Here is a 26,308-nt window from a genome sequence, read left to right as displayed (position 1 = left end):
ACCCTGTAGTGAAGAAATCAATCAAACACAGAACCAAGTGTTCTCAGTAGAACCAGGCTTAGGGTTTAAACCTGGTTCAGCTAAACCGTCTGTGACCACGCCCCCTTTTACCATTTCATCTCAGCTTCAATCTCTCCAGCTCAGCCAATCAGCTGACAGTGTTTAGATGAAGTGTACGTCATCATCAGACCCACTAAATCGATCACAGATTTAATGATTAGAGAGTGACGGAGCAGCTTTTACGATGAATAAGAAGCCAATAAGAACCAATGCTGAGACCAACAGGATGTGACGTCATCCGTGACGTCATGTACAGAGGTATGTGCACATCTCTTAAAGCGATAGTGTATCTTTGTCATTGGGAGCCTTAGTGCTCCGCCCTGTCCCTGAAGCCCCTCCCTCTCTGTATATTCACAGCTTTCTCATTATTAATCTCTGATCAATAAATAAACACATTTATACGTGTGATAAACAGAGGTGATGATACACACGTATATATTATATATTATTACTGATGGTTTAAACACACTGTGATATCATTAATAATACGCTACACATTAAACATGTAATAATGATTATATCATCATTTGTATGGATTTAAAATCATATTAAAACATTTACATCATATTCTGTTTAATTTACTTTTAAAATATTGTATAACAGAGTCTTTTTGACTCTTTTGTAGATTTTTATGGAGTATTTTAAAACATCACGAAATGACTTCTTTAATAAAGATGACGTGGTTTCATGAGTGACTCAGCAGATTAAACCTGGTCAGGAGCAGGTTTGAGCCAGAGCTGTATATATATACAGTATATATATATATATATATATATATATATATATATATATATATATATATAGAGAGAGAGAGAGAGAGAGAGAGAGAGAGAGAGAGAGAGTTGTAACAACAGAAATCTGAAATGTTTGACCAACACGTGATTCATGTAAAACTGAATTTGTTCCCAGAAGTTATTGGTGGAACATTCAAATCCATTGATTCCTAATGACATAACTGGGATTTTTGGTAATTTGTCATCAATAACTGCATTGATTGACAATATTTATACAGTACACCATCATATGTATGTGTATATACAATATATGTTTATGTAGTTCTATAAATAGGTTTTTTTCCTAACGTAAATTTGTATTAATAATTAGTGTAAACAGCTTACCTGATTTATTGACGTATATAGTTAAAGCCAACAATAATTTGGTTAAAACATATGTTACTATGTATTATATATAGGATGTATTGCTTTGAATGTTCTTTAATTTAGTTTTTTAAAAAAAAGGGGGGTCATTAAAAAAAACACCACATCAAGACTGGACACATTGAAAACATATTTATTATGTTCATACATATATAAAAATAAACACTTGATTTTTCTATGCTTTTATTCACGATAAGTTATATTTAAGATAAATTCATTAAATAAATGTCTAACAAAATCAGAAACATTAATAAGTTGTCATACAGTTTGCTGTGCTGTATGGGGATGCTCCAATCGTTCTGAAAAAGGAGGTCAAATGTTTGGCTTCAAACTGAACCAGAGATGGAGACGAGTCTGACTCCAGGTGGAGACAGACCGGCTGGTGTCCTGGTGCAGCCACAACAACCTGGAGCTCAGTGGAGATGATAGCAGACTTTAGGAAGAACCCATATATATATATATATATATATATATATATATATATATATATATATATATATATATATATATATATATATATATTTATTTATCATATATTTATCATATTTATCCTTTATTCTCTATCTATCCTTTATTTATCCCTCATCCTTTATATTTATTATTATTATTATTATTATTATTATTATTGTTGCTGTCTTGTTTCTTTGTTTTTTGTTCCATGCACCGACTACCAAGTCAAATTCCTTGTGCTGTCTTAAAAACTGTATTTGTAAATAAAACATTTTTCATTCTGAGAGGAGAAAGGAATGGTTAGCATTAGTCGGCAGGAGCAATCTAATAAAATAAATCAGGATTATAACAATAAAAACATCTGTGAGTTGATCATATTCAAACACTTAATTTTCACTTTTTCCACAAATAACACAATTGAAAAGCTTATTGTTTGATAAAAAGAAGATATGTATCCTGTGTAGATAAAACTGTAAACGCTGTGTATCTGATAATGATCCTTTACTTTTCTCTTTTTTTGAACATGAAAACAACAGCAGTTTATCTCACAATGTAAAAAATGATAATAATAATAGTAATAAAAAATGAAAATACAAAAAATAAAAATAAAAATGTACTAGTTTAGCGGATAATCCACTAACATGCCTTAATGCACACGTTAATGGGTTTACATACGCTGATAATAATAATAATAATAATAATAATAATAATAATAATAATAATAATAATAATAATAATAATTAGAAGAAGAAGAAGAAGAAGAAGAAGAAGAAGAAGAAGAACGTCTTATCGTTCAAAAGTGCATCACAAACCGACTAATTCGCTCGAGCTCCATTGGCTGTAATAGTAAACTGATCACTTCCGGGAACTATTGAGGCTCCATAATCTCTCATAATTATGAGAAACTATGTCACAATTATGAATTAAGAAATATTGTTTTAAATTTCACTATTCCTTGTTTTTGTATAAATGAGTAAAGTTCCCCGATGAATGATAAATAAATAATAAATAATAATAAACCATGTGACCTTTGTGCACCTTGCTCGTGTGCAGTTTCTGCTGTGCAGTGATTGGCTGGGGCGCAGGACTTAGCCCCGCCCCTCTGTGATGCGTCACAGCTCAGTGTGTTTCTGTAGCTGATGGAACAGAGATGGTTTTCCTGCTGCGGGGCGCGGCACCGCTCCGAGCTATCAGAGCTCTGGAGCCAAGGCCTTCACACGCGGACCTTCTAGAACATCTGGAACCTTTAGAACATCTGGAACCCTGCTGGACTGGAGCCGTGTAGCCCCTCACACACACACAGAGTGAACAGGAGCATGAGTCAGCGTGTGTGTGCTGTGGTGAGTCCATCATTGTCTTTGTGTTCACATCCATTTAAAGGGCCAGACCCCTGTTTTTACTCTGCTACACATTACTGTCTTCTTTTTAAAAAATACTTTGTTACTTTAATTAACTAACAAACTGTCATTTTCACAGACAGCTGTCATCAAAAGTACACTGCATTTGATTATTTTTACAACATAAGACAGACAAAACAGAACAAACACAGAAAACAATGGAGAAAAATCAAGTGTAAATGTCTTTTTTTTACACATCTTTGAATGAATTTATGTAACTGTGAAGTCTAATCTATTTCCAGAGTAAATTTTATTCATGTTTTGCAAAAAATCTCTAATTTTTAATGTTATTTGTTCATTTAAAGTTACTTCTCATTATAAAGACACATTACTGTCTTAATGACGTCACTTAATCAACTTATTAGACATAATAATGTGCTTGTTTTTGGGCTTGAAATGAACAAATTAATCCATCCACACATCTGGATCATTAGTACAGACTCATGACATGAAGTGGATTATTATAACAATAAAACATGTTATTAGTAGTTATTGTTGTTTGAACCATACGCTGAGTTTCATTTATAATTTGTATTTTTTATTAAATAGTTTAGTGCTGCTTTAATTCTAACATATTCCTGTTAATTTCATGTCACAGATGTTAGTTCTGCCTCAGATGTGTAGTAGTATACGTTTACAGTCCCTAACTTTAGAGACTTTAGGTTGGTTCATCTTTTTTATTTTTGTATTATTGTATAAGTTACACACATTGTGGAGACGGTCAATATATTTAATTCTATTTTTTTCTCCCCCTGGAAACGATCTCAAACTCCGCCTGTGATTTAAACTGATTTAAAGCGTTTAAAAACATACAAAGATGTTTGACTTTTAAAGAGAACACTAATGGTTCTAATGCACAGATGTCCCTCTGCCCCAGAAACTTTTATTTATTACTAGAATTAGTTTTTGATCATGTTTATTAAAGTGTGTTAAAAAAAACAGAGGAGCCAAGATCAATGCACAAAGTCACAAGATGGTTTTATATTGCATTTTATTAGAACTAAATTTATATTTGAGAAAGTTTAAATATAGAATTATTATGAGTGAGAAAACACTGTTAGTGTTTCTGTTTATTAAACCGAGAACAACTTAAACAATAAAAGACTGATCCTAGACCAGATAATTTTACTAATATAGATATTTATATATGGGACAACTCGTCAACGTAATCAATGATGTCGACGCAAAAAATATGTTGACGCAAAATGTGTCGAAGGTATCTGTTCCCCGTAACCCTCATCCTTTATTTCTGGGTATGAGCGGACGGCAGCGCGTCAACGGGACAAGGAGGAAACACCCGACGTGACATCAGTGACGCAGCAGCAGCACACACACCGAGCCAAGCGTAAAAAAACACATTCTCCTTACAACCAGTGCATAACATTAAATGGCTCTCATTGTTGTGATTCCAAAGCAGCCTTGTTGCTTGAGAGGTTCTGTATCTATAAATATAGTATGACCCATATGTTTCCACAATTCTCATTATTAATCTAGTTCCATCAAAACAAACCCACTTTATATTCCACTCTCCCATGGAGATACACCTTAATCCTGACTCTTGTCTGATTACTTGTCCTAGAGGTTCAATGAATACATTAAAAAGACTGGGACTAGCGGGAAACCCCTGCCTACAGCTGCGTTACAAAGTTATGGAGTTGGAAACACTACGGTTTACCTTTATTCTTGCAGTAGGGGAGTGTCTAGATACAACGTATACAATCTTCACTAAAACTGAATCTGTTCATTACTAAATAGAGAAATTCCCACACAACTGAGTCAAAAGCTTTCTCAGCATCCAGACTGAGAATGATAGATCTAACTTTGTCCTTATTAATCTGTTCAATAATATGCAGGGCTCTTCTTATATTGTCTTGGGTTTGTCTGTTTTTCATAAATCCTGTTTGATCCTCATCTATTAGAAAATGTTTCCATCCTCTCTGTAAAGATGCTGACATATAGTTTATAATCCACATTTAAAACACTGATATGTCTGTAAGCCTTACACTCCATCCAGACTGCTAGTACGTTTATTTGTCTCTGATCTTATAGATAGTATTTTCTGAGCCTCCAAGCTAGCAGTTTTGTAGCTTTGGGGACCGTCTCATAGTATCTTTGCTTCAGAAACCTTATATTTTTCTCAACTTCTTCACTTAGTATTTTATCTATTTCCTGCTTAACATTTCTAGTTTGATGTATAATCTTTGTTAACAATGTGCCTCTGTTCTAGGTCTCTCAATTTTTCCTGCAGCTTTTGAGCTTTTATCTTTTTCAACATGGCCGTCCTGGCTATGATCTTCCCCCTAAGAACTGCCTTAGCTTCATCCCATAACATACTAGGGTTTACCTCCCCGTTATCATTATCCTGTAAGTATTAGCTCAGGTCTGACACCATCAAGCTGATGAAAGCTGGATCATTCAACATACCAGTGTTTAACCTCCACAGTGTTTTTCACTGTCTACCATGTCAGTGTAATGTAAAATAAACTCCTGAATGATCTGAAATGTCCCTCTGACCTGTTCTAGAGTCCTTTAATCTGTGTAGATCCCAGTTATACATGAATAAATCATACATAAACTGTATGTCGTGCTGAATAAAATGTGTATCCTGGATCTGAGCCCTGCATGAATCACCATACATCAGTTAGTCCCAGGTCTTTAAGTTCTTTGTTTATACGTTTTTCAATTGGATTCTTTCTCCTTTTCCTGTTAGTTGTGTCTAATGAAGGGTTAAGAAGCATATTGAAGTCTCCCCCACTAATAAGGGTCCCGTATGTTTACCTTTTTATAAAAAGATATATCACTCCCAGGAGCATAAGCATTGTCACTTCTTTTTGGTCAATTTTCCTCTTTACCAGAACAAACCTGCCCTCTCTATCACTTATTTCAGATATCAATTCAAACCTGACTGAATTTGAGATCAGTACGGCCACTCCCCTTTTATTACCACTATTATATGATGAAAACAAAGTATTTCTAAAGCCCATTTTTTTTAGTTTTTCATGTTCAGTACTATAAAGATGTGTTTCCTGCCAGAATTCTGTTTATCTTTTCCGTTTTTATTTTAGATATCATTTTTCTTCTTTTAATAGGATTATTTAGCCCATTTACATTCAAAGATATTATAATGTTGCATTAATTCTACATATGAAATATTGCACTTGTAACATCCCAGACCTCAAAAAAAGAACACAGCAGGGTAAAACGAAAAGACCCAAAGAACTATAATACAAAACATTGAACTGAACTTTCAAGAAAAAAGATACCGTTACACCTTCGACAATGAAGGGGGTTAGCCACAAGGTGGGGCTCCTTGGTTGCAGGAAAAAAGAAAGAGAAAAAGTTGTGGCTCTCAGTTCTCCATAAGTACCAGCCTTCATTGTTTATTAAATAGAGAAGAAAGAGAGGATTGGATAGGGCTCAATATCAATACTCACCATTGTAATTTAATAATGGGAAGTTGAGGATAAAACAGTTACTCATCCCCTGCAGCAGCTCCTGGCTCTTTCCTGCGATATTTCTTTAGTTTATTTTGGATCTGCCGCTGGAACCGGTCCACGTTTGCCCCCCTTGGGTCTCGATCGTCTCCCACGATAGAAGTCGAGCCAGCGTTTCCTCCAATATGTCCTTGCTCCCGGTCCCGCTAGCTGCCTTACCCACGTTGAGTCCCCGTCTCTGCAGATCCTTTGTTGCCTGTGTCACGTTATTGTACATCTGTGGCATACATGTTGTGAGTGAAGTTGTGCTTCACTCACAACTTTATAGATCGAGTCCAGAGTTTTGCTATTTCCGTGTCCTCCATCTTGTATGGTTGAAGCTTCTCCAGTAGTGACTTTTTAGTCGATTTCTCGTTCAACTGTGTTTCGCAACCCGTATCCTCCTTTCTTGTTTTTGTCCTCGTCCATTATTGCGTCAGTTTATGATCAAATTGAATGATAATGATTCTTGAATTAAGGGGAATTTAAGGGTAATACCGGAGCTCTGCTCTCACACCGTCATACCATGCAGCGCGCCACCGGAAGTCCTGTTGTTGTTTTTTAAAATGTTTACAGTCATAATAATTGTTCCACACTTGGACACTTCCAGGTGTGCATGGGTTATTTTAACACTCTTTAATCTGAATAACCCAGAAACACATCAGCTGTACCGTCTATGTACTACAGGAGATCTGCTCGGTAAAGGTCCCATAGGAGAGCTCGTCTTCTCTGCTTCATTGTCTACTACCAAATCTCAGAACTATTGTCCTGTGTTCACAACTGGTTTTATCCTCTTTCTATAAACAAAATAAGTTTACATTGACATCTTTTCCTGGTTTTTCAGTACAAGTTGTCATTGCAGAAGCTGCTAAATAATCTATAAATTTACTAAATGATCTATAAATCTACTAAATGATCTATAAATCTACTAAATAATGTAAAAATCAGGCTGAATGTTTCACTCCAATAGAAAACAATGGGATGTTTACAGGCAGTGGGGCCGTGTGACATCATCAATCACATGATTTTAAGATGGAGGAACACAGGCTCTAAAACTGTAAAGTATTCCCATTTTAAAAGGAAATTAAATGAATATGGTTGATAATAATGTGTTTTATTAGACAGATCTACTAATAATAATAATTAGTATAAACAGTGGAGGTCCCTTTTAATATTAAATATTAACTCTAACTTGTCCTTGTGTTCCAGTTCTTATGTACGGTGGTGGCTGAGATGTCAGCGTGGGTTCTGACCCCAGCTGACCCTGCTGGGGGCCCCGCCCCCTCGCCCCACCACTACTATCACACAGACAGGGAGTCGGGCACCCTGCTGCTGTGCTCTAAGTGCCCGGCAGGTACCTACGTGTGGTCCCACTGCTCTGTGACGGCCCTGAGGGAGTGCAGACCCTGCCCTCTGGGCACCTTCACACGGGGGGAGAACGGGGTCCAGCGGTGCCATCGGTGCCAGCCTGAGTGTCCTGATGGGTTCCTGGAGAAGGCCTTGTGCACACCCACCCAGGACCGTGTGTGTGCTTGCCCCCCTGGCAGCTTCCTGCCCCGGGACGCTGGCGCACGGTGTCGGCCCCACTCCCTCTGCCCCCCAGGTACCAGGGTGAAGAAAAGGGGCGGGGCCAGAGAGGATGTGGTGTGTAGGCCGTGCACTAAAGGGACGTTCTCACACCTACACACCAACACAACCCAGTGCACACACCACACACACTGTGAGTCTGAGGGGCTGGTTCTGATCACTGCAGGAACTAAAGAGACTGACAACCTGTGTGGAGCCCCTGCTATGCCCCGCCCACCTGCCCTCAGCCCCGCCCCACTGGCTGTGATGGGACAGGAAACTTTCCCAGCATCACCAGCACCACTGAGTGCTGAGGAACATAAAGGTGAGCAAACAGAAACTCTGAAGCTGAGACTTTTTCTGTCTTTCTTTATTTAAAGTCAGTCCCTCACATACATGTGTTGGGATAATAGCATACATCTACGCTAGATTTCAATGAAAACTGCTGCGTAAACATATAGCAAGTGTAACGGACACATTTGTGCTTTTCTGCTCATAATAAGAATAATAATAATCTGTTACAATCACTACGTGAAGCTCACACACAGCCTTACAGACACACCTCACACACATAGGGATAAGATGTACGTACACGTCCACACACACACACACACACAGACAGACGGGAATACACACATAGCATAGACGTGTCTGTAACGCATGCAGCAGGAGACTTCCTCATTAAAACTGTCAATCATTGCCCACTGAGGGCTGTGATTGGAGGAAACCTTCCTCCTTTTCTCAGCTTTTACAGTATAGGAGGGGTGGGGCCAACAGTGAAAGTTGATGACACGGGAATCTAAAGAAACCGTTTTCAGCCAATAGAAACATTCAGATGTAATAGCAGCGCTCAACCCTTAGAGGGCAGTATATCAGACATTTAACAACTAAATACGACAAATGAAAATACTTTTACTAAAATGTGAGGAGTGGGACTAGGATTAATAAACAGAACTACTTAATACACATGTATTCAGCAGAAAAATGTGGGTTTGGGGTTTATTTACTCTTTTGGGTTTGACTAGTGATCATGTTATCCTGTGATTGAAAATGTGTGTTTATAATGTTTTTAATGGTTCAAACATAACCATTTTATTTTCATAATTCATCTGAAGCACATAAAATGTTTAATAAAAGTAGTTTACCATATTATCTCTATTTAAAGGAACTCTCTAACACCTGTTTACACAGTAACATCAATGTTTTTGTTGTGGTTCTGAGAATGAAACACATTTGTAACCATGGAAACAAACGGAGCTGCTCCATCAGCTCAGGAATGCTACGACTGTTGAACTAAAGGAGTTATGGATGTAATGCAATGTCAATTTATTTTTTAAAGTCACAGTAACGGTTAGCATTCCTACAGTATAGTTAAATAATTTAGTTACCAATATTTTAAATGTAGCACGTTACTTTACTTGATTACCCTATAAAGTAATACTGTTACTTTATAACTGCAAAGATAACAGAATCATTTTATTTGTCATTGGACTACAAAAGCACAATGAAATAAAATAAATAAATAGCAGTGCATTAGACAGTTTAGCAAAATAGAGCAAAAGATGTAGGCAATAAAAAAATAACATTTTGTTGTGCTTTTATTGTTCATTGACAAATGAAATTATTCTGAATTATAGATGATATACAGCATTAAAGGCTCTATATTATGCAAATCAACTTTTTTTTTAACCTTGTTACAATGTTAATTTCTTATCAAAAACACCCCTAAGTCTTATTGGGCTTCCTTCCTGCTCTCTGAGCTGATGCTCCCCCCCCTTCTGAAAAACGAGCTCTTCCTCTGGTTCAAACTCTTGTGACGTCAAGAGAGTCTGAACCGCCCCCTCCAGGAAGTGCCTGCTGCTGGTGCCACACCTCCACAGTGAAAGTACACTATAGTGTGCACTATTTGTTGATGTGGAGCCGTACTCCGTTCTTGTGGTTTCCAGCACATCATGTGTTTTGGGGCATTGGTGCAGTGATATGTGTTCTGTGTAACCTGCCGTTCTAGTGATAAATAAATAATATTATACTTATTAGATAGATAGATAGATAGATACTTTATTCATCTCCAAGAGAAATTCACAGTTCCAGCAGCTTACAGGTATGGGAACACAGGGGCATGCAGGGAAAGTACAATGTAAAAATTTAAAACAGTGCAAAAAAAGTACTAAGGTAAAATATGATGGTATAAAAACGAAATACAGTATAGTGTCTGCCAGTCCAGTTCAAGTGCAGTTGTGCAGATGACAGTGTGCAAGATACAGTTGCGTAATGGTCAGTTTGTACATACTTAGAGTCCAACTTGTAGATGTGTGTGTGTGTGTGATAAAGTGCGTGTGTGACAGAGGGTGCATGGTGTGATTAGCATTAAGTCCAGTGTTCTATGGTTGATTTATTTCGCCCCCCCCCTAGAGTTGTTAAAGAGCCGCATGGCGTGGGGGAGGAATGATTTCCTCAGTCTGTCAGTGGAGCAGGACAATGACAGCAGTCTGTCACTGAAGCTGCTCCTCTGCCTGGAGATGGCGCTGTGCAGTGGATGGTGTGGATTGTCATATGTAAAGCTACAGACATGAAATGTGTTCTCTGAGGAGCAGTGGGAAGGAACGCTGTAGCACCCAGGGATCAGACCTTTAACTTTATCTGATGTTTGTGACACAAAGCGACGCAACGGTTGGAAACAAATGATTATCACCTTAAATGCACTATTCCTGTAGTTAATGGAGATGAGGAGCAGAAAGTGACTCAGCAGTTGTTTGAAGCAGCTGCTGCTGTGATAAACACACACAGTGCTGAGACAGACTCACAATTACAATAACTGCTTAAATATCCATGTGTTTTACTGTAATGTGCAGGTTTTTTTGACTACAAACAATAACATAATAATGTGGATAGCAAAATAAAATCACTTTGGGGATCACTGATCACTGATGAGGTTTAAAGTCTGTTTCTTCTCCATCACAGGTTCTATTCAGCTCAAAGAACATGATAAACACACCCAGCACCAGGTTCTAGGTTCTATCTCCATCAGTGAAGGTCCAGTGGTTCCCTCCATAAAACATCAGATGGTTCTTGGTTCTGGGCTCCACCAGACCACAGAAGGACGGGGTCCACGGGGGGGACTCAGGATGGTATCAGCTGGGATCTTCAGACGTAGAGGTTCTCCTAGACCTGGTTCTCAGACCCAGTTTGACATCAATGAGCACCTTCCCTGGATGATGGTCCTGCTGCTGCTCCTGGTGCTGGTGGTGATTGTGGTGTGTAGTGTGAAGAGCAGCTCTAGGGTGTTGAAGAAGGGTCCCATACAGGACCCCTGTTCTATCATAGAGAAGACCCACCACAAGAACGTATCAGTACCATCACTACAGAACAGAGAGAAGTGGATCTACTACTGCAATGGACAGGGTGAGTGGTTTCATCTATTAGACACGTGTGCTTTCTCCACTCAGCTCAGTAGACTTAGCAAATAGATCTATATTCAACATATATTGACTTTATTATTTTAGTGACATAAAATCACTAGAGCTGTTGTTTAACCAAGACTATGGCAAAAAAAACTTGCTTTTATTAATAAACTATTAATATCAACATCAGATCAGTGCACGGGGAAACAAACACACGCCAAACACAGGTGAGCCGTGTGTCCATGGCGCCAAAGACAGTGGATCTATTTACATTATCTATGTATCAATTATAAGAATAATCCATGTTCTTGTGCAGAAAAAGGATTGATTTAACAGTGGATGCTTGTGTTTCAAGCCTGTCTTAATTTGTTCCCACTCTGATCTGATCTGATCTGATCTGATCTGATCTGATCTGAGGACAGTCAGTAACAGCTGAAGCACAACAGTTTTTAAATTTTTTAAAATGTTTTCATTTTTCTTGCAGCACTCTCACTCACACACAGCTATTGCTGGACATAGAATCATGTTTAGGTATTAAATACATTATATTGATATTTAATCCTTATCAATTATATATGTACGTTGCATTTTTAAAAAAATGGTATTAAACTGATATTATTGTTGGTCGACCAATGAAAATCTTGGTCAACCACGACAGCATCGACCAATTAGTGACTACAACATAGACATACATGCTGATGAATAATTAACTAACATACTGTAGTTTAGTCTGAAGTTAAGATTGTCAATGACTTGAGATATATTTGCTAAGTGTCAATATTAAGTTTTTCTGCAACAATCAGTGGCTGAAATAACAGGTCATTTATTTTATATAATAACATTAAATCATAACAACAGGTTACATTTATTCTGTTTTTAATTTTACAGAAATACTGTACATGAATTAGTTTAACAGTAACATAACCAACTTATCATCTGCATTGTTTCACCCCATGAATTAAATTGAGAGGGTCCAGCTCTGATAGTGGGGTCTCCTAACCCTCTCCCCCTGGTCAGGGGTCTGTAACCTTTACTCTACAAGGAACCATTGAACCTCATCTCACCTGGATTAAAGTCCTCCTGGAGCCATAAAGACCTTCTCTATGAAGACAATACAGTGGATTACATTATATACAGTTAGAATTATATAGAATAATGTTTGATTTATATTGATCATGTAAATGGAAACTTAAAATCAGTTTAAAATAAAATAAATAACATTAATAAATAAAACAGTATCTTCATCTTTAAATTCTTACACATCTCAGTTTATATGAACACAATGTTTATAAAGTAGATTTTTATAGTTAATGTATATGAAAGTCTATAAAAAGTAACATGAATATGATAACACATGATCATGTGATCAACACATGCTAATTACTCATTTCTTACCACACATAAAACATACATATTTAACCTGTACATTGGTGGTATTATCTACCACTATTATGTCTATTATCTACTGTTCCCAGTAGATAATAGACAGTATATACTGTATACTATAGTATACAGTAGACAGTATATACTATAGTAAACAGTATATACTATAGTAAACAGTAGACAGTATATACTATAGTATACAGTAGACAGTATATACTATAGTAGACAGTTGACAGTATATACTATAGTATATAATAGACAGTATATACTGTATACTATAGTAAACAGTATATACTATAGTAGACAGTAGACAGTATATACTATAGTATATAGTAGACAGTATATACTGTCTACTATAGTATACAGTATATACTATAGTAAACAGTAGACAGTATATACTATAGTATACAGTAGACAGTATATACTATAGTAAACAGTATATACTATAGTAGACAGTAGACAGTATATACTATAGTAGACAGTAGACAGTATATACTATAGTAGACAGTTGACAGTATATACTATAGTAGACAGTAGACAGTATATACTATAGTAGACAGTAGACAGTATATACTATAGTAGACAGTAGACAGTATATACTATAGTAGACAGTTGACAGTATATACTATAGTATATAATAGACAGTATATACTGTATACTATAGTAAACACTATATACTATAGTAGACAGTAGACAGTATATACTATAGTATATAGTAGACAGTATATACTATAGTAAACAGTATATACTATAGTAGACAGTAGACAGTATATACTATAGTAGACAGTATATACTATAGTAGACAGTATATACTATAGTAGACAGTATATACTATAGTAGACAGTTGACAGTATATACTATAGTAGACAGTAGACAGTATATACTATAGTATACAGTAGACAGTATATACTATAGTATACAGTAGACAGTATATACTATAGTAAACAGTATATACTATAGTAGACAGTAGACAGTATATACTATAGTAGACAGTATATACTATAGTAGACAGTTGACAGTATATACTATAGTATATAATAGACAGTATATACTGTATACTATAGTAAACAGTATATACTATAGTAGACAGTATATACTATAGTAGACAGTTGACAGTATATACTATAGTATATAATAGACAGTATATACTGTCTACTATAGTAAACAGTATATACTATAGTATACAGTAGACAGTATATACTATAGTAAACAGTATATACTATAGTAAACAGTATATACTATAGTAAACAGTATATACTATAGTAGACAGTAGACAGTATATACTATAGTATATAGTAGACAGTATATACTGTCTACTATAGTATACAGTATATACTATAGTATACAGTAGACAGTATATACTATAGTAAACAGTATATACTATAGTAGACAGTAGACAGTATATACTATAGTAGACAGTAGACAGTATATACTATAGTAGACAGTTGACAGTATATACTATAGTAAACAGTATATACTATAGTAGACAGTAGACAGTATATACTATAGTAGACAGTAGACAGTATATACTATAGTAGACAGTTGACAGTATATACTATAGTATATAATAGACAGTATATACTGTATACTATAGTAAACAGTATATACTATAGTAGACAGTAGACAGTATATACTATAGTATATAGTAGACAGTATATACTATAGTAAACAGTATATACTATAGTAGACAGTAGACAGTATATACTATAGTAGACAGTATATACTATAGTAGACAGTTGACAGTATATACTATAGTAGACAGTAGACAGTATATACTATAGTAGACAGTAGACAGTATATACTATAGTAGACAGTAGACAGTATATACTATAGTAGAAAGTATATACTATAGTAGACAGTTGACAGTATATACTATAGTATATAATAGACAGTATATACTGTATACTATAGTAAACAGTATATACTATAGTAGACAGTAGACAGTATATACTATAGTATACAGTAGACAGTATATACTGTGCGCGTGCGTGCAACTATTAATAATAATATCATTATTTTTAAAGTGTGTGATTCTGTTTAACGCTAACGTGTTGTCCTGCGTCCATAGGCGTGGACATCCTAAAGCTCGTGTCTTCTCAGCTCAGCGTCCAATGGATGGACGTCTACCAACTGTTGGCCAACGCCTCAGAGCGAGAGGTGGACGCCGTCTCTAACGGTTACCGCTCTGATCAGGAGCGAGCGTTAGCGGCGCTACAGCACTGGACCATACGTGATAGCGACGCTAACCTGGCTAAGCTAATCAACGCACTGCACAGGCAGAGACGCATCGACGTGGTGGAGAAGATCCGCTACGTTATGGAGGAGAACGCCCAGGTTAGAGAGGAGATCATCATCATATTAGTCACACACATGTGCTGCAGCACGTTAAATAGAACCATGTAGATGAATCACTTGCTGTACTTTTTATCAGTTTAGTGTATTTAGTATGGACTGTGTGTTCATACTATGCTGCATAGTGTTAGTGCTAGTGTTTATTGGGCTGTGGTCAGTTGAGTTGAACATAGAGTTCACAATGATGAGTTCTGTATTGACATTTTAATATTAATCTACACAGAGTTAAACAAAACGTTATTTTCTTTTTTACTTGTAGTGTGAAATAATTTGACAAGAATATGTGTTTTAATATCTAATCAATATGTGATTTAAAGTTTCATTCATTAGCTTAGCTAGTGGGAATGCGCTAATAGTCCTTAATTTATTAATCTTCTCACCAACATGTTGTGATGAGGACAGTAAAGTAGAGGTCACATTAACTTTATTATTTCCAGTCTACCAATGAATCCTTCATCAACATCTACTTTAATCCAACAAGTGAAGGATTCTCTCGTCACACTTTATTACCAGTAGATCATGTGATCTCTGCCTTTATATTAACTATGGATCAGATATGACATGATTATTATTTTATTAAGAGTGTGTGTGTGTGTGTGGGGGGGCTCAGTCAATGAGCTCTTTGTTGGGCCTCTAACCACAGATTGGTGAAACATGTAATGTCTGCCTGTTTGTGCTCCTGGTACTACACTACTGTTCTCATTTCCTGCCACAATGAAACATAATCAAATCCACTTCTAGCTTCCAGATGAAAGGAGCAGAATAAATGGTTAGAATAGAGCTTTGTGGATGTCTGGTGTTCAATGTCATAATGGAGGTGGATTAGTACGGTACTACAGTCTGACGGGTATTATGATATGATAGCCTGATATGAAAAATATAAGAGTATCCTAATCAACTTTCACTTACTTTCATACGCGTTTCAATGTCTTCTTCTTGTTCTTCTCTGTTCTGGTGGATTAAAAACATCTGCCAGAAACGTGTCCGTCTGTAATACCGGTCCGTTGGAAACACTTCCGTTGTGGCCGGTTTGCATTTGTGTTTGTTTCTGTAAATACATTCACCTGACACTTCCCAGCCACCGTAGATTAGTCTAAAGGGCAGATATGACATCATTTAATAATTCCACTTCCTGTTTTACCTGCACCTTTAGCTCCAAACTACTTTGTTTAGGTTGTAATTACAGCTGAGTAACTTTTACTGTTACTATTTAATCAAAGTATTTTTATGGTCCTAGTGCTCTCTGAGCTGCATTAATATACCATCACCTCTGTTAACTCAGTAGTTACTATGAGGAGTAGTTAGTATGAGTAGTTAGTATGAGTAGTTAGTATGAGTAGTTACTGTGAGTAGTTAGTGTGAGTAGTTAGTGTGAGTAGTTACTGTGAGTAGTTACTGTGAGTAGTTACTGTGAGTAGTTAGTGTGAGTAGTTAGTGTGAGTAGTTACTGTGAGTAGTTACTGTGAGTAGTTACTGTGAGTAGTTAGTGTGAGTAGTTAGTGTGAGTAGTTAGTGTGAGTAGTTACTGTGAGTAGTTAGTATGAGTACTTACTGTGAGTAGTTACTGTGAGTAGTTACTGTGAGTAGTTACTGTGAGTAGTTACTGTGAGTAGTTACTGTGAGTAGTTAGTATGAGTAGTTAGTGTGAGTAGTTAGTGTGAGTAGTTACTGTGAGTAGTTACTGTGAGTAGTTAGTGTGAGTAGTTAGTGTGAGTAGTTACTGTGAGTAGTTACTGTGAGTAGTTAGTGTGAGTAGTTAGTGTGAGTAGTTACTGTGAGTAGTTAGTATGAGTAGTTAGTGTGAGTAGTTAGTGTGAGTAGTTAGTATGAGTAGTTACTGTGAGTAGTTACTGTGAGTAGTTACTGTGAGTAGTTAGTATGAGTAGTTAGTGTGAGTAGTTAGTGTGAGTAGTTAGTGTGAGTAGTTAGTGTGAGTAGTTACTGTGAGTAGTTAGTATGAGTACTTACTGTGAGTACTTACTGTGAGTACTTACTGTGAGTAGTTACTGTGAGTAGTTACTGTGAGTAGTTACTGTGAGTAGTTACTGTGAGTAGTTAGTGTGAGTAGTTAGTGTGAGTAGTTAGTGTGAGTAGTTAGTGTGAGTAGTTAGTGTGAGTAGTTAGTGTGAGTAGTTAGTGTGAGTAGTTAGTGTGAGTAGTTAGTGTGAGTAGTTAGTATGAGTACTTACTGTGAGTACTTACTGTGAGTAGTTACTGTGAGTAGTTACTGTGAGTAGTTACTGTGAGTAGTTAGTACTGTATGAGTAGTTAGTACTGTATGAGTAGTTAGTACAGTATGAGTAGTTAGTATGAGTAGTTAGTATGAGTAGTTAGTATGAGTAGTTAGTATGAGTAGTTAGTATGAGTAGTTAGTATGAGTAGTTACTATGAGTAGTTAGTATGAGTACTTACTGTTAGTACTTACTGTGAGTAGTTAGTGTGAGTAGTTAGTGTGAGTAGTTAGTGTGAGTAGTTAGTGTGAGTAGTTAGTACTGTATGAGTAGTTAGTACTGTATGAGTAGTTAGTACTGTATGAGTAGTTAGTATGAGTAGTTACTATGAGTAGTTACTATGAGTAGTTACTATGAGTAGTTACTATGAGTAGTTACTATGAGTAGTTACTATGAGTAGTTACTATGAGTAGTTACTATGAGTAGTTAGTATGAGTACTTACTGTGAGTAGTTAGTGTGAGTAGTTAGTGTGAGTAGTTAGTGTGAGTAGTTAGTACAGTATGAGTAGTTAGTACTGTATGAGTAGTTAGTACTGTATGAGTAGTTAGTACTGTATGAGTAGTTAGTGTGAGTAGTTAGTGTGAGTAGTTAGTACTGTATGAGTAGTTAGTATGAGTAGTACGTCAGCGTGAGTACGTGAGACAGCCATGTTTGTGGTAGATTTCCTAATATAAATGTGGTTTGATGTTGGTCACATGAATAATAAAACCTGTTGAGATGTCATTAACAGTATCAACAGTAGATATTAGTATGTGATCATTAATCCTTTATTGATGGTTTCCTGTCCACAGTTTGACATCAACCATGTGATGAGCATCAGTCCTGTTCACAGACCTCTGGAGTCTCCCAGCAGCACTGGTAGTGTGGGCAGTGGGGGGCTGGGCATAGGCTCGGGGGCGGAGCAATCACTCTGCGACCGCACCAAAGGCTTCTTCCCTGACGAATCAGAGCCTCTCCTTCGCTGTGACTCCACCTCCAGCAAAGACTCCGCCCTCAGTAGGACCGGCTCCTTCATTACCAAAGGTGAGAAATTGTGACATGATTAGATGTGATGTTTAATCCAGAGTCTGATGTAAAGTGTAGAGGAAATGAATGTGTAAATCTCTTCTTTTTGACCTAAACATGAACGTGAGGTTCAGTGACATAACTTATTGATCTATCTGATCTCTGTCCCATTATTAGAATCAACAATGTTCTCCATGAATATCATTTTTATCATTTAAATATAAATAAATGAGAACATAATAGTTGAAAATGTTAATGCCTGGCTTTACTGTAAAAACTCTATGTATAAAAATGAGTTATTGCTCTACAAATGTCTGCCTTTCATACTTTCCTAATGATTTATGGATAAAAACATGAAGTTTAACGCAACCTTTCAATTCAATTCAACTTTATACTGTATTACAACAATAATTTATCTCAGCATTAGTTACTATATATAAAAAAAAAAAAAATCTCTTCCTCACCCTCCGCGGGCGGTTTCTCTCTCCAAGCTCAGGTCCTCTACCAGAGGCCTGAGATCTTGAAGGTTCTTCAGTATCTTTACTGTTCCTAACACTGTACTTTTCTGGACTGAGATGTGTGATGTATTTCCTGGGATCTGCTGGAGCCACTCCTCCAGTTTGGGGGTCACTGCCCCGAGTGCCCCAATGACCACGGGCACCACTGATGTCTTCACCCTCCAGGTTTTCTCCAACTCTTCTCTGAGCCCCTGGTATTTCTCTAGTTTCTCGTGTTCCTTTTTCCTGATGTTGCAGTCACTAGGTGTTGCTATGACAACCACAACGGCTTTCCTCTGCTCTTTGTCCACCACCACAATGTCTGGTTGGTTCTCCATTACCATTCTGTCCGTCTGTATCTGGAAGTCCCACAGGATCTATATGGATATATATATATATACACCATATCACGTAGTGTGTGTTTAATGCTACAGCTGAATATTTAACTAAACTTAAATTAGGATCAGAGGTGGAAACAAGTCTATAAAGTCTTAATAAGTCATGAGTCCATTATGAACCACAGTTTAATTAAGTTTATGAAACTGATATAATAATCTATAACAATGAATTACATGAACAGAGAACACATTTGTCTAATAATAGTGATGCTTTTAGAAAAAAATCAATCCAGGATCATTTTACATTTTAAATGTTCACGGTTCCTGAGTCAATAGACTTGAAAAGTCACGACTCATTTGTTTTCAAGTCTAAGTCCAGTTCCAAGTTTTTTTGTGATTTTGTCGAGTCTAAAGTCATTAAAATTAGTGATATTAAACATTTTTATGCTCCAACAGCAGCAAATATGTTTATACATTAGCATTAGCAAAACTAGCTTAAACTTTGTTTTAAATATTGTACCAGAATCATATTATGTCACTACTGAGTCGTTACTGAGTCACTATTGAGTCAACCACTCTTATTTAGTCAAATATATATTTACCATTGAGATTAATTTGGTTTGATTAATAAATAAAAGGGTTAATTATGTATTTCACACATTAGTGTGTGTGTGTCTGCAGTAGAGGTCAAAGGTCATATCATCACAACAACATTATTGAACCCTATTGGTTGTTAACTAGTAGCTTAGCTAAGTGTGGCGGGTTTCTTTTTTTGTTCAAAAAGAAGAACCACGACCATCCATATGGCAAGTCGACTTTCATTTATTTTTCCAAAAATGGTGGTGGTGCTGAATATTTACAGTGGAACATAAATATTTACATCAAGAGAATAAAAACCCAGCCTGGTCCCAGCTCTACTTCCAGCTGAGAGGCTTTCAGAAATGTTCAGGTACATTGGTCCACATGCACCTCCAGAGAAACACTGCCCTCTATGCAGCTTCCTACACTGCTTTTAACAGGTTAGCCCCTCCCATGGGTGTGGTTTAAATTAAACCAAAAACAATTATTAAGGAATACAAACAAAAACAATATTCACATCCTTTTCAAATGATAACTGATTTTATAATAAACAAATGCATTTTTCAAATCACATCCTAAATTAATCCCCATATAAAAAAAATAATTAAGACAAAATAACCCCTGATCACATGATCTCCCACCCTGCGCTACTGCCTTACGTAATTCCTTCGTTTACTCCGCCCCGTTTTGTCCGTCAGCTGCTCAGAGACGTCATGTCACCGGTAAGAGTTTCTGTGTGTGTGTGTGTGTGTGTGTGTGTGTGTGTGTGTGTGTGTGTGTGTGTGTGTGTGTGTGTGTGTGTGTGTGTGTGTGTGTGTGTGTGTGTGTGTGTGTGTGTGTGTGTGTGTGTGTGTGTGTGTGTGTGTGTGTGTGTGTGTGTGTGTGTGTGTGTGTGTGTGTGTGTGTGTGTGTGTGTGTGTGCGTGGCGCGCGCTCGGACACTAAGATGCTAACAAAACAGTAGCTAGGTTATGAATAAAGTTTTCTACAGATACAACTATAGAGATAATACGTGTTATATTGGTATTTATTCTGAAGAAGGGTTAGAAAGTATTCATAGGTGATAAAAGTACACCTATGCAGGTCTGGGCCTGGTTAGTAGTTGGATGGAGACCACTGAGAATTCCAGGTGCCACAGTGGGGTGACAGTCACCCAGTGGTATCTGTCATTGTGCCCTTGGGCAAGGCACTTCACCTACATTGCCTAGTATGAATGTAGTGTGTGAGTGAGTGTTGGTGGTGGTCGGAGGGGCCGATGGCGCACTATGGCAGCCTCGCTTCCGTCAGTCTGCCCCAGGGCAGCTGTGGCTACAACAGTAGTTTACCACCACTAAGTGTGGAGTGAAAGAATAATGCCTTAATTCTGTAAAGTGACTGAGTGTCTATGATTAAGCGCTATATAAAATTGATGCATTATTATTATTATTATTATTACTAGTCTTCAGTACTCTTTCTCTTGGAGATGAATAAAGTATCTATCTATCTCTATCTATCTCATGTTAAATTATTGATACTTGAATAAAAACTCTGGTAAAAGTGAAAGTATTGAAGTTATTCCTTTACTTGAGTAAAAGTAAAAAAAAAATAAATGCCACTAAATGTATGTAAGTAAAACACATGTATTTCCAAATGTATTGCAAATGCTCAATGAGAGAGAGAGAGAGAGAGAGAGAGAGAGAGAGAGAGAGAGAGAGAGAGAGAGAGAGAGAGAGAGAGAGAGAGAGAGAGAGAGAGAGAGAGAGAGAGAGAGAGAGAGAGAGAGAGAGAGAGAGAGAGAAAAATCACAGTGTTAGGTATGTACAGTACAGACGGTATGTACAGTACAGACGGTATGTACAGTATAGACGGTATGTACAGTACAGACGGTATGTACAGGATGTTCTGATCTCCTTCTACAGTAAAAGTCAGTTTGTAATAGTACGACTTATCAGTTGAAACGCAGACATTTCTGTGAAACCTAACATGAGTACAGCAGCCTGTCTACCTGCTTGTTCTGATTGGCCAAGTTGTCTGACGAGCACCCTCATCAGCCAATAGGGTGTGGCCTATGTTAGACTGCAGCATTTGTGTGGTTTTTTTCTTAAAAAATTGCTAAATTATTGTCATGTGGCCAATAAAACTTTATAGCCCAGAAATTACGGTATCTAAAAAATAAGTAGTCAAGAACAGTGCAGATACCAGAAAAAAGTACTGAAGTACAATAACAAAGTATTTGTACAACACCTAAAGAGTTCTAATGTTGTTGTTTGTGTGTCAGAGAAAAAAGACACGGTTCTGCGTCAGGTGCGTCTGGATCCGTGCGACCTGCAGCCGGTGTTTGACGACATGTTGCACATCCTGAACCCAGACGAGCTGCTCGCCATCGAGCAGATCCACGGCCCTGAGGATAAACTGGACCTCATGTTTGAGATTGCTGGAGTGAAGAGTCAGGAGGCCAGTCAGACGCTGTTAGACTCTGTGTATGCCCACCTGCCTGACCTGCTGTGAGCAGCACACACAAACTGCTGAGTCATTGGTTGGAAGGTAACCACATTTAAAATGTTTTTTACACTTCTTATAAATTCCAAAATCCTATTTGTCTTAATAATAATAAAACTTTAACGTAGCATTACGAAACATCAGTGACTATGAAGAAATAAAAACTCTCTTATAAAAGCCTGAGATAGTTTCTGACATCAGTGGTTCCTAAGCACCGGGTTGTGGACCGCTACGGGTCCACGGACCGTTGGCTACGGAGCTTCAAAGAAAAAGTAAAGTTTTAATAATTGATTTGTGTTTTGTTGCAGGTTTTATTCTGAAATATTCCCATTTCAACACGTTTTAGAATATTAATAATGAAACAGTGTCGTTAGCTTCTCCTGAAATTTACACTTTACACTATCATTAGAAGGAAAAAGCTAATCCTTACTTTCATTCTGTTAATGTTTATTTCACACTTAAAACACGCCTTAAATCCAACAATAAACATTTTCATCAGTTAAATATATCTGTCAGGGTTTGTTCTTTGTTCCTCCACCAGGTGGTGCTAAAGCTTATTTTATCATCTGCACTCTGTCAGTTTTCATCTTTAATGTTTATCTGATGCCTTTGTGTTAAAGGAATATTATTCTAAAGTCTAATGATGGAACTGTTGCTGAATAAGTCAAACATCTGTATCTGGAGTGGACAGATGTTTATAATGTGCTCTTCATTCATTCCTTTACAAACCAAGGTTTGTGTTCCTGGTGCTAACCTTCAGTAGCGCAGGGGTTCTCAACCTTGGGGTCATGAGACACTGTGAGGGGGTTTGAGCCCATTTTTTCTTATTTTACTCATTACTTTCATTTCTGACACTTTTAATGTCTTTTCTACACATTTTCCAGACATGTTCAGCACTTATAAACACTTTCCACCACTTTTACCCGAGGTTTCCACTGGATACGTCGCCGCTGCGCCACGGCACTGATCCGGTTTTTGTCCACCATCCTGTAATTCACACCAGTTGCATTTAGAGTGCGACACGGTGCGCTCCGGTTGAACGACTGTGATGTCACGAGACCGAGGAGTTCTCACGATATTTATATAATTGCGCGAGAACACAGTTAAATGTGTGTGTTCTAAACACAACAATAAACAGATAAACAGGTCAGTGTTCCTAATAAAGGAGAACCAGAAGGTTGGACTCTGGATTTGTCATAGACACATTTTTTATCAACAGAGAAGAAATAAAACTGTAAAACCAGTAAAACATGAACTAAATCAAAGTAGCTGCAGTTTACAGTGAGTTACAGTATGAGAGGAATCAATATAGTGGATGTGATTTTGTTTTTACACATTATGACGTTGTTACTTGAAATATAATCTGAAGTGTTTTATTTTGAAAAGTAACCCGATATTTTATTGCGGAGTACGTGCTTCATTTCCTGTTTATCTTCATTTGCTCTGAGCTGATTGATGCGTCACAAATAGAAGTCCTGTGTAAATCTGGTGGAGGTACCGCACTACCACATCTGTGACGGAGCAGACAGTGGAAACCTATCAGCTCTGGTGGAAATTGGGGGTTACACCTAATGTCACATATGTTGACCCATTATTACCATATTTCATGATTATTTTTGCTAATTTAACCACATTTATCATTTGTCATGCCCATTATTTACCACTTTAAACTCACTAGCTGGGTTTTTATTACAGATTTTCACAAAATAAAAGTGATATTTCTAAATTTTGACAGAGTCTAATGTGTGCCTGAAGGTGTTTCCATTGAAGGTTGTTTTGGGGGAGGAGCCTGTTAACTGGTGAAATCTCATCCCATGAGACTTCTCTGCAGGAAGATGGACGCTTAGAACCTCCTTAGAACATTCTGCATTCAAAGGTTGTCTAATAATCACTAATTATTATTATCTGGGTCTCCTTTTCTGTCCACACGTACCGCGTCATGTTTACTCAGAGAGAAGTGGTCACGTGATCAGGTACGTCACATACTGTGACGTGTATTTGTGTAAAAAGTGTTTCCATTGAGCTTTTGCAACAAATGTCAATATCAAAACACCTGAAATTCCTCCTCATGAAAGATGTAAAAACTTTTTAGTGATATTTGAGTGTTTTTTTTATTTTTTTTTTCGAAATTCAGGCGTTTTCAAGTTTGAGATATTTAGATTTTGCGCATTTCCCAGGATAATGGATCCAAGTGTTCCAATATTAACACTTTGAACTCTGTTTACCACCTTTTCTCTCTGTTTTTGTCCACTTTAATTTACAATTTTTAACTAATTTCTGTGTTTTTTTAAATCTCATTTCACCTCCTTTTCCACCATTTTATTCACTTTGAAACATTTTATTAGTGATTAAAACCATGATTTCCATCTTTAAGATGATTATAATAATAATAATAAACGTTCCTGGATAACAGTGGATATTATTCAGATGAATAAATAAATGTGGTTATCACAGATTCATAGAACAATAGACCATCATTTTACTGACTTTATGGATGGACCCCAAAAATCTCTCCCCTTTATTCCCCCTTATAGATGGTCCTGTCTCCATATGACTGTTCTTCAATGTTCATGTCTGTGTTCAACCACCTTCAGCTACAGTGGGGGTCCCTGCTCTCTGGACCTTTATTTTGGAGGGTCCCTGCTCTCTGGGACCTTTATTTTGGAGGGTCCCCGCTCTATGGAACCTTTATTTTGAAAGGGTTGAGAACCACTGTGATAGTGGACTACTGCTGCTATGGAAACGCCTTTAGAATATAGATATGCTTATACTAGATTACATGCTGGCCTTTTTTCATGCTGATCTTTTTGACCCAAAGTGTTTATCTACCAATCATTGTTCTTTTCTAATCAATAACTATAATTAATGTATTGATGCACACACTCACTTCTCTGCTCAACACATGATAGTGTGATGTGTCAAACTCATGGCCCGGGGGTCAGATCTGGCCCTTTGGAGCATCCAATGCGGCCCACAGGAGAAAATAAAAAACATGAATCACTGTTTTTCTGGTGCTCTCATCACATGATTTTGATGTTAAACTACAAATTCTTACAAAATCCTTCAACTTTCCACAAATTATGACCTAATAGTTCCTTTAGTTAGATATAAATTGGTCACAAAATGGGACTGATATCTGTTGGATATTGTCAGTTTCTTACATATTTGTGTAAAGCTGGGAATAATGTTACAATTACTGGTTTTCCTGCATAAAAATTGTGGTTAATTAGAGATGAAATTGGTCCATATTTGACCCCTGAACTAAATGAGTTTGACAACCCTGGTCTATGTGATGTGAGACGTTTCTTTATTCCATGTGTTGGTTTTAAACCTTTAGTGACTCAGAGATGTAAAAGCTATTTTTTTCATTGGGGGGGTTTATGTAAAATCGACTTTTTCAAGATTTATATCATGTTATTATGTCATTCCCTCATTAAAAACATACCTGTAGTGTTGCCTTGGCTCATTCATGTGTGTTTGACTCATTTTTAAAAACTCTGACAGCATTAATTTTAGGCGTAAATACGCCTGTGCCCTCCTAGGAACGCCCCCACCTCCTGGAAACGCCTCTGACCTTTGTCACCGCCCACCACTTCACAGCAGAGCGCCCTCCCCCGCATCTTGAGCAGGCAGCAGCTTCAAAATGACGTATATTTATTCATTTATTTATGACCAGAAGGTTGAATATTATCAAACAGACACGTTTTGTAAGAACCTCTGAACTTTCTCAGGTTCATCTTCAAATTCACTTTCCAGGTCAGACACAGGATCAAATTTCGTACAGATGCACAATATCCTGGTGGTTATTGTTCACAAAGTGTTGCTTCTTTCCAACAGTCAGATTAAAATACACCAAAGATCAACAGTAGTTTGAACGTGTGTGGAGGAGATGCAGTAATGTTGTGATGACATCACAGACACACAAGCCTTTTTCAAAGCGT

At 37.0% G+C, this 26,308-nt stretch overlaps 1 protein-coding gene across 2 annotated transcripts; it reads left to right on the top strand.

Annotated features, from left to right (window-relative positions):
* Nucleotides 1-2,799: 2,799 nt before the first annotated feature.
* On the top strand, nucleotides 2,800-26,308 carry tnfrsf21 (tumor necrosis factor receptor superfamily, member 21). 2 transcript variants are annotated; one of them, XM_028439633.1, is made up of 7 exons: nucleotides 2,800-3,007; nucleotides 7,747-8,428; nucleotides 11,065-11,505; nucleotides 14,956-15,221; nucleotides 18,263-18,494; nucleotides 22,147-22,412; nucleotides 25,910-26,308. In XM_028439633.1, exons 1-6 carry the CDS (start codon nucleotides 2,984-2,986, stop codon nucleotides 22,374-22,376), a joined length of 1,875 nt encoding a protein of 624 aa, XP_028295434.1. In that variant the 5' UTR covers nucleotides 2,800-2,983; the 3' UTR covers nucleotides 22,377-22,412; nucleotides 25,910-26,308. The 2 variants fall into 2 exon arrangements, with proteins under 2 accessions (XP_028295434.1, XP_028295433.1); XM_028439632.1 differs by lacking the exon at nucleotides 25,910-26,308 and having other exon boundaries at nucleotides 22,147-23,513.

The sequence above is a fragment of the Gouania willdenowi genome, chromosome 24 (assembly GCF_900634775.1).
Source record: "Gouania willdenowi chromosome 24, fGouWil2.1, whole genome shotgun sequence".
In the NCBI taxonomy this organism is placed as follows: Eukaryota; Metazoa; Chordata; class Actinopteri; order Blenniiformes; family Gobiesocidae; genus Gouania; species Gouania willdenowi.
The sequence above is the reverse complement of the archived record's forward strand: the minus strand, read 5'-3'. Positions and strand labels throughout refer to the sequence as shown.

Bases quoted from the DNA above. Each gene is read 5' to 3' on its own strand.
- tnfrsf21 (XM_028439633.1), top strand. From the start codon at position 2,984: ATGAGTCAGCGTGTGTGTGCTGTG. The intron at 8,429-11,064 runs GTGAGCAAACAG...TCTCCATCACAG, and splicing joins GAGTGCTGAGGAACATAAAG to GTTCTATTCAGCTCAAAGAA. The intron at 11,506-14,955 runs GTGAGTGGTTTC...CTGCGTCCATAG, and splicing joins CTACTACTGCAATGGACAGG to GCGTGGACATCCTAAAGCTC.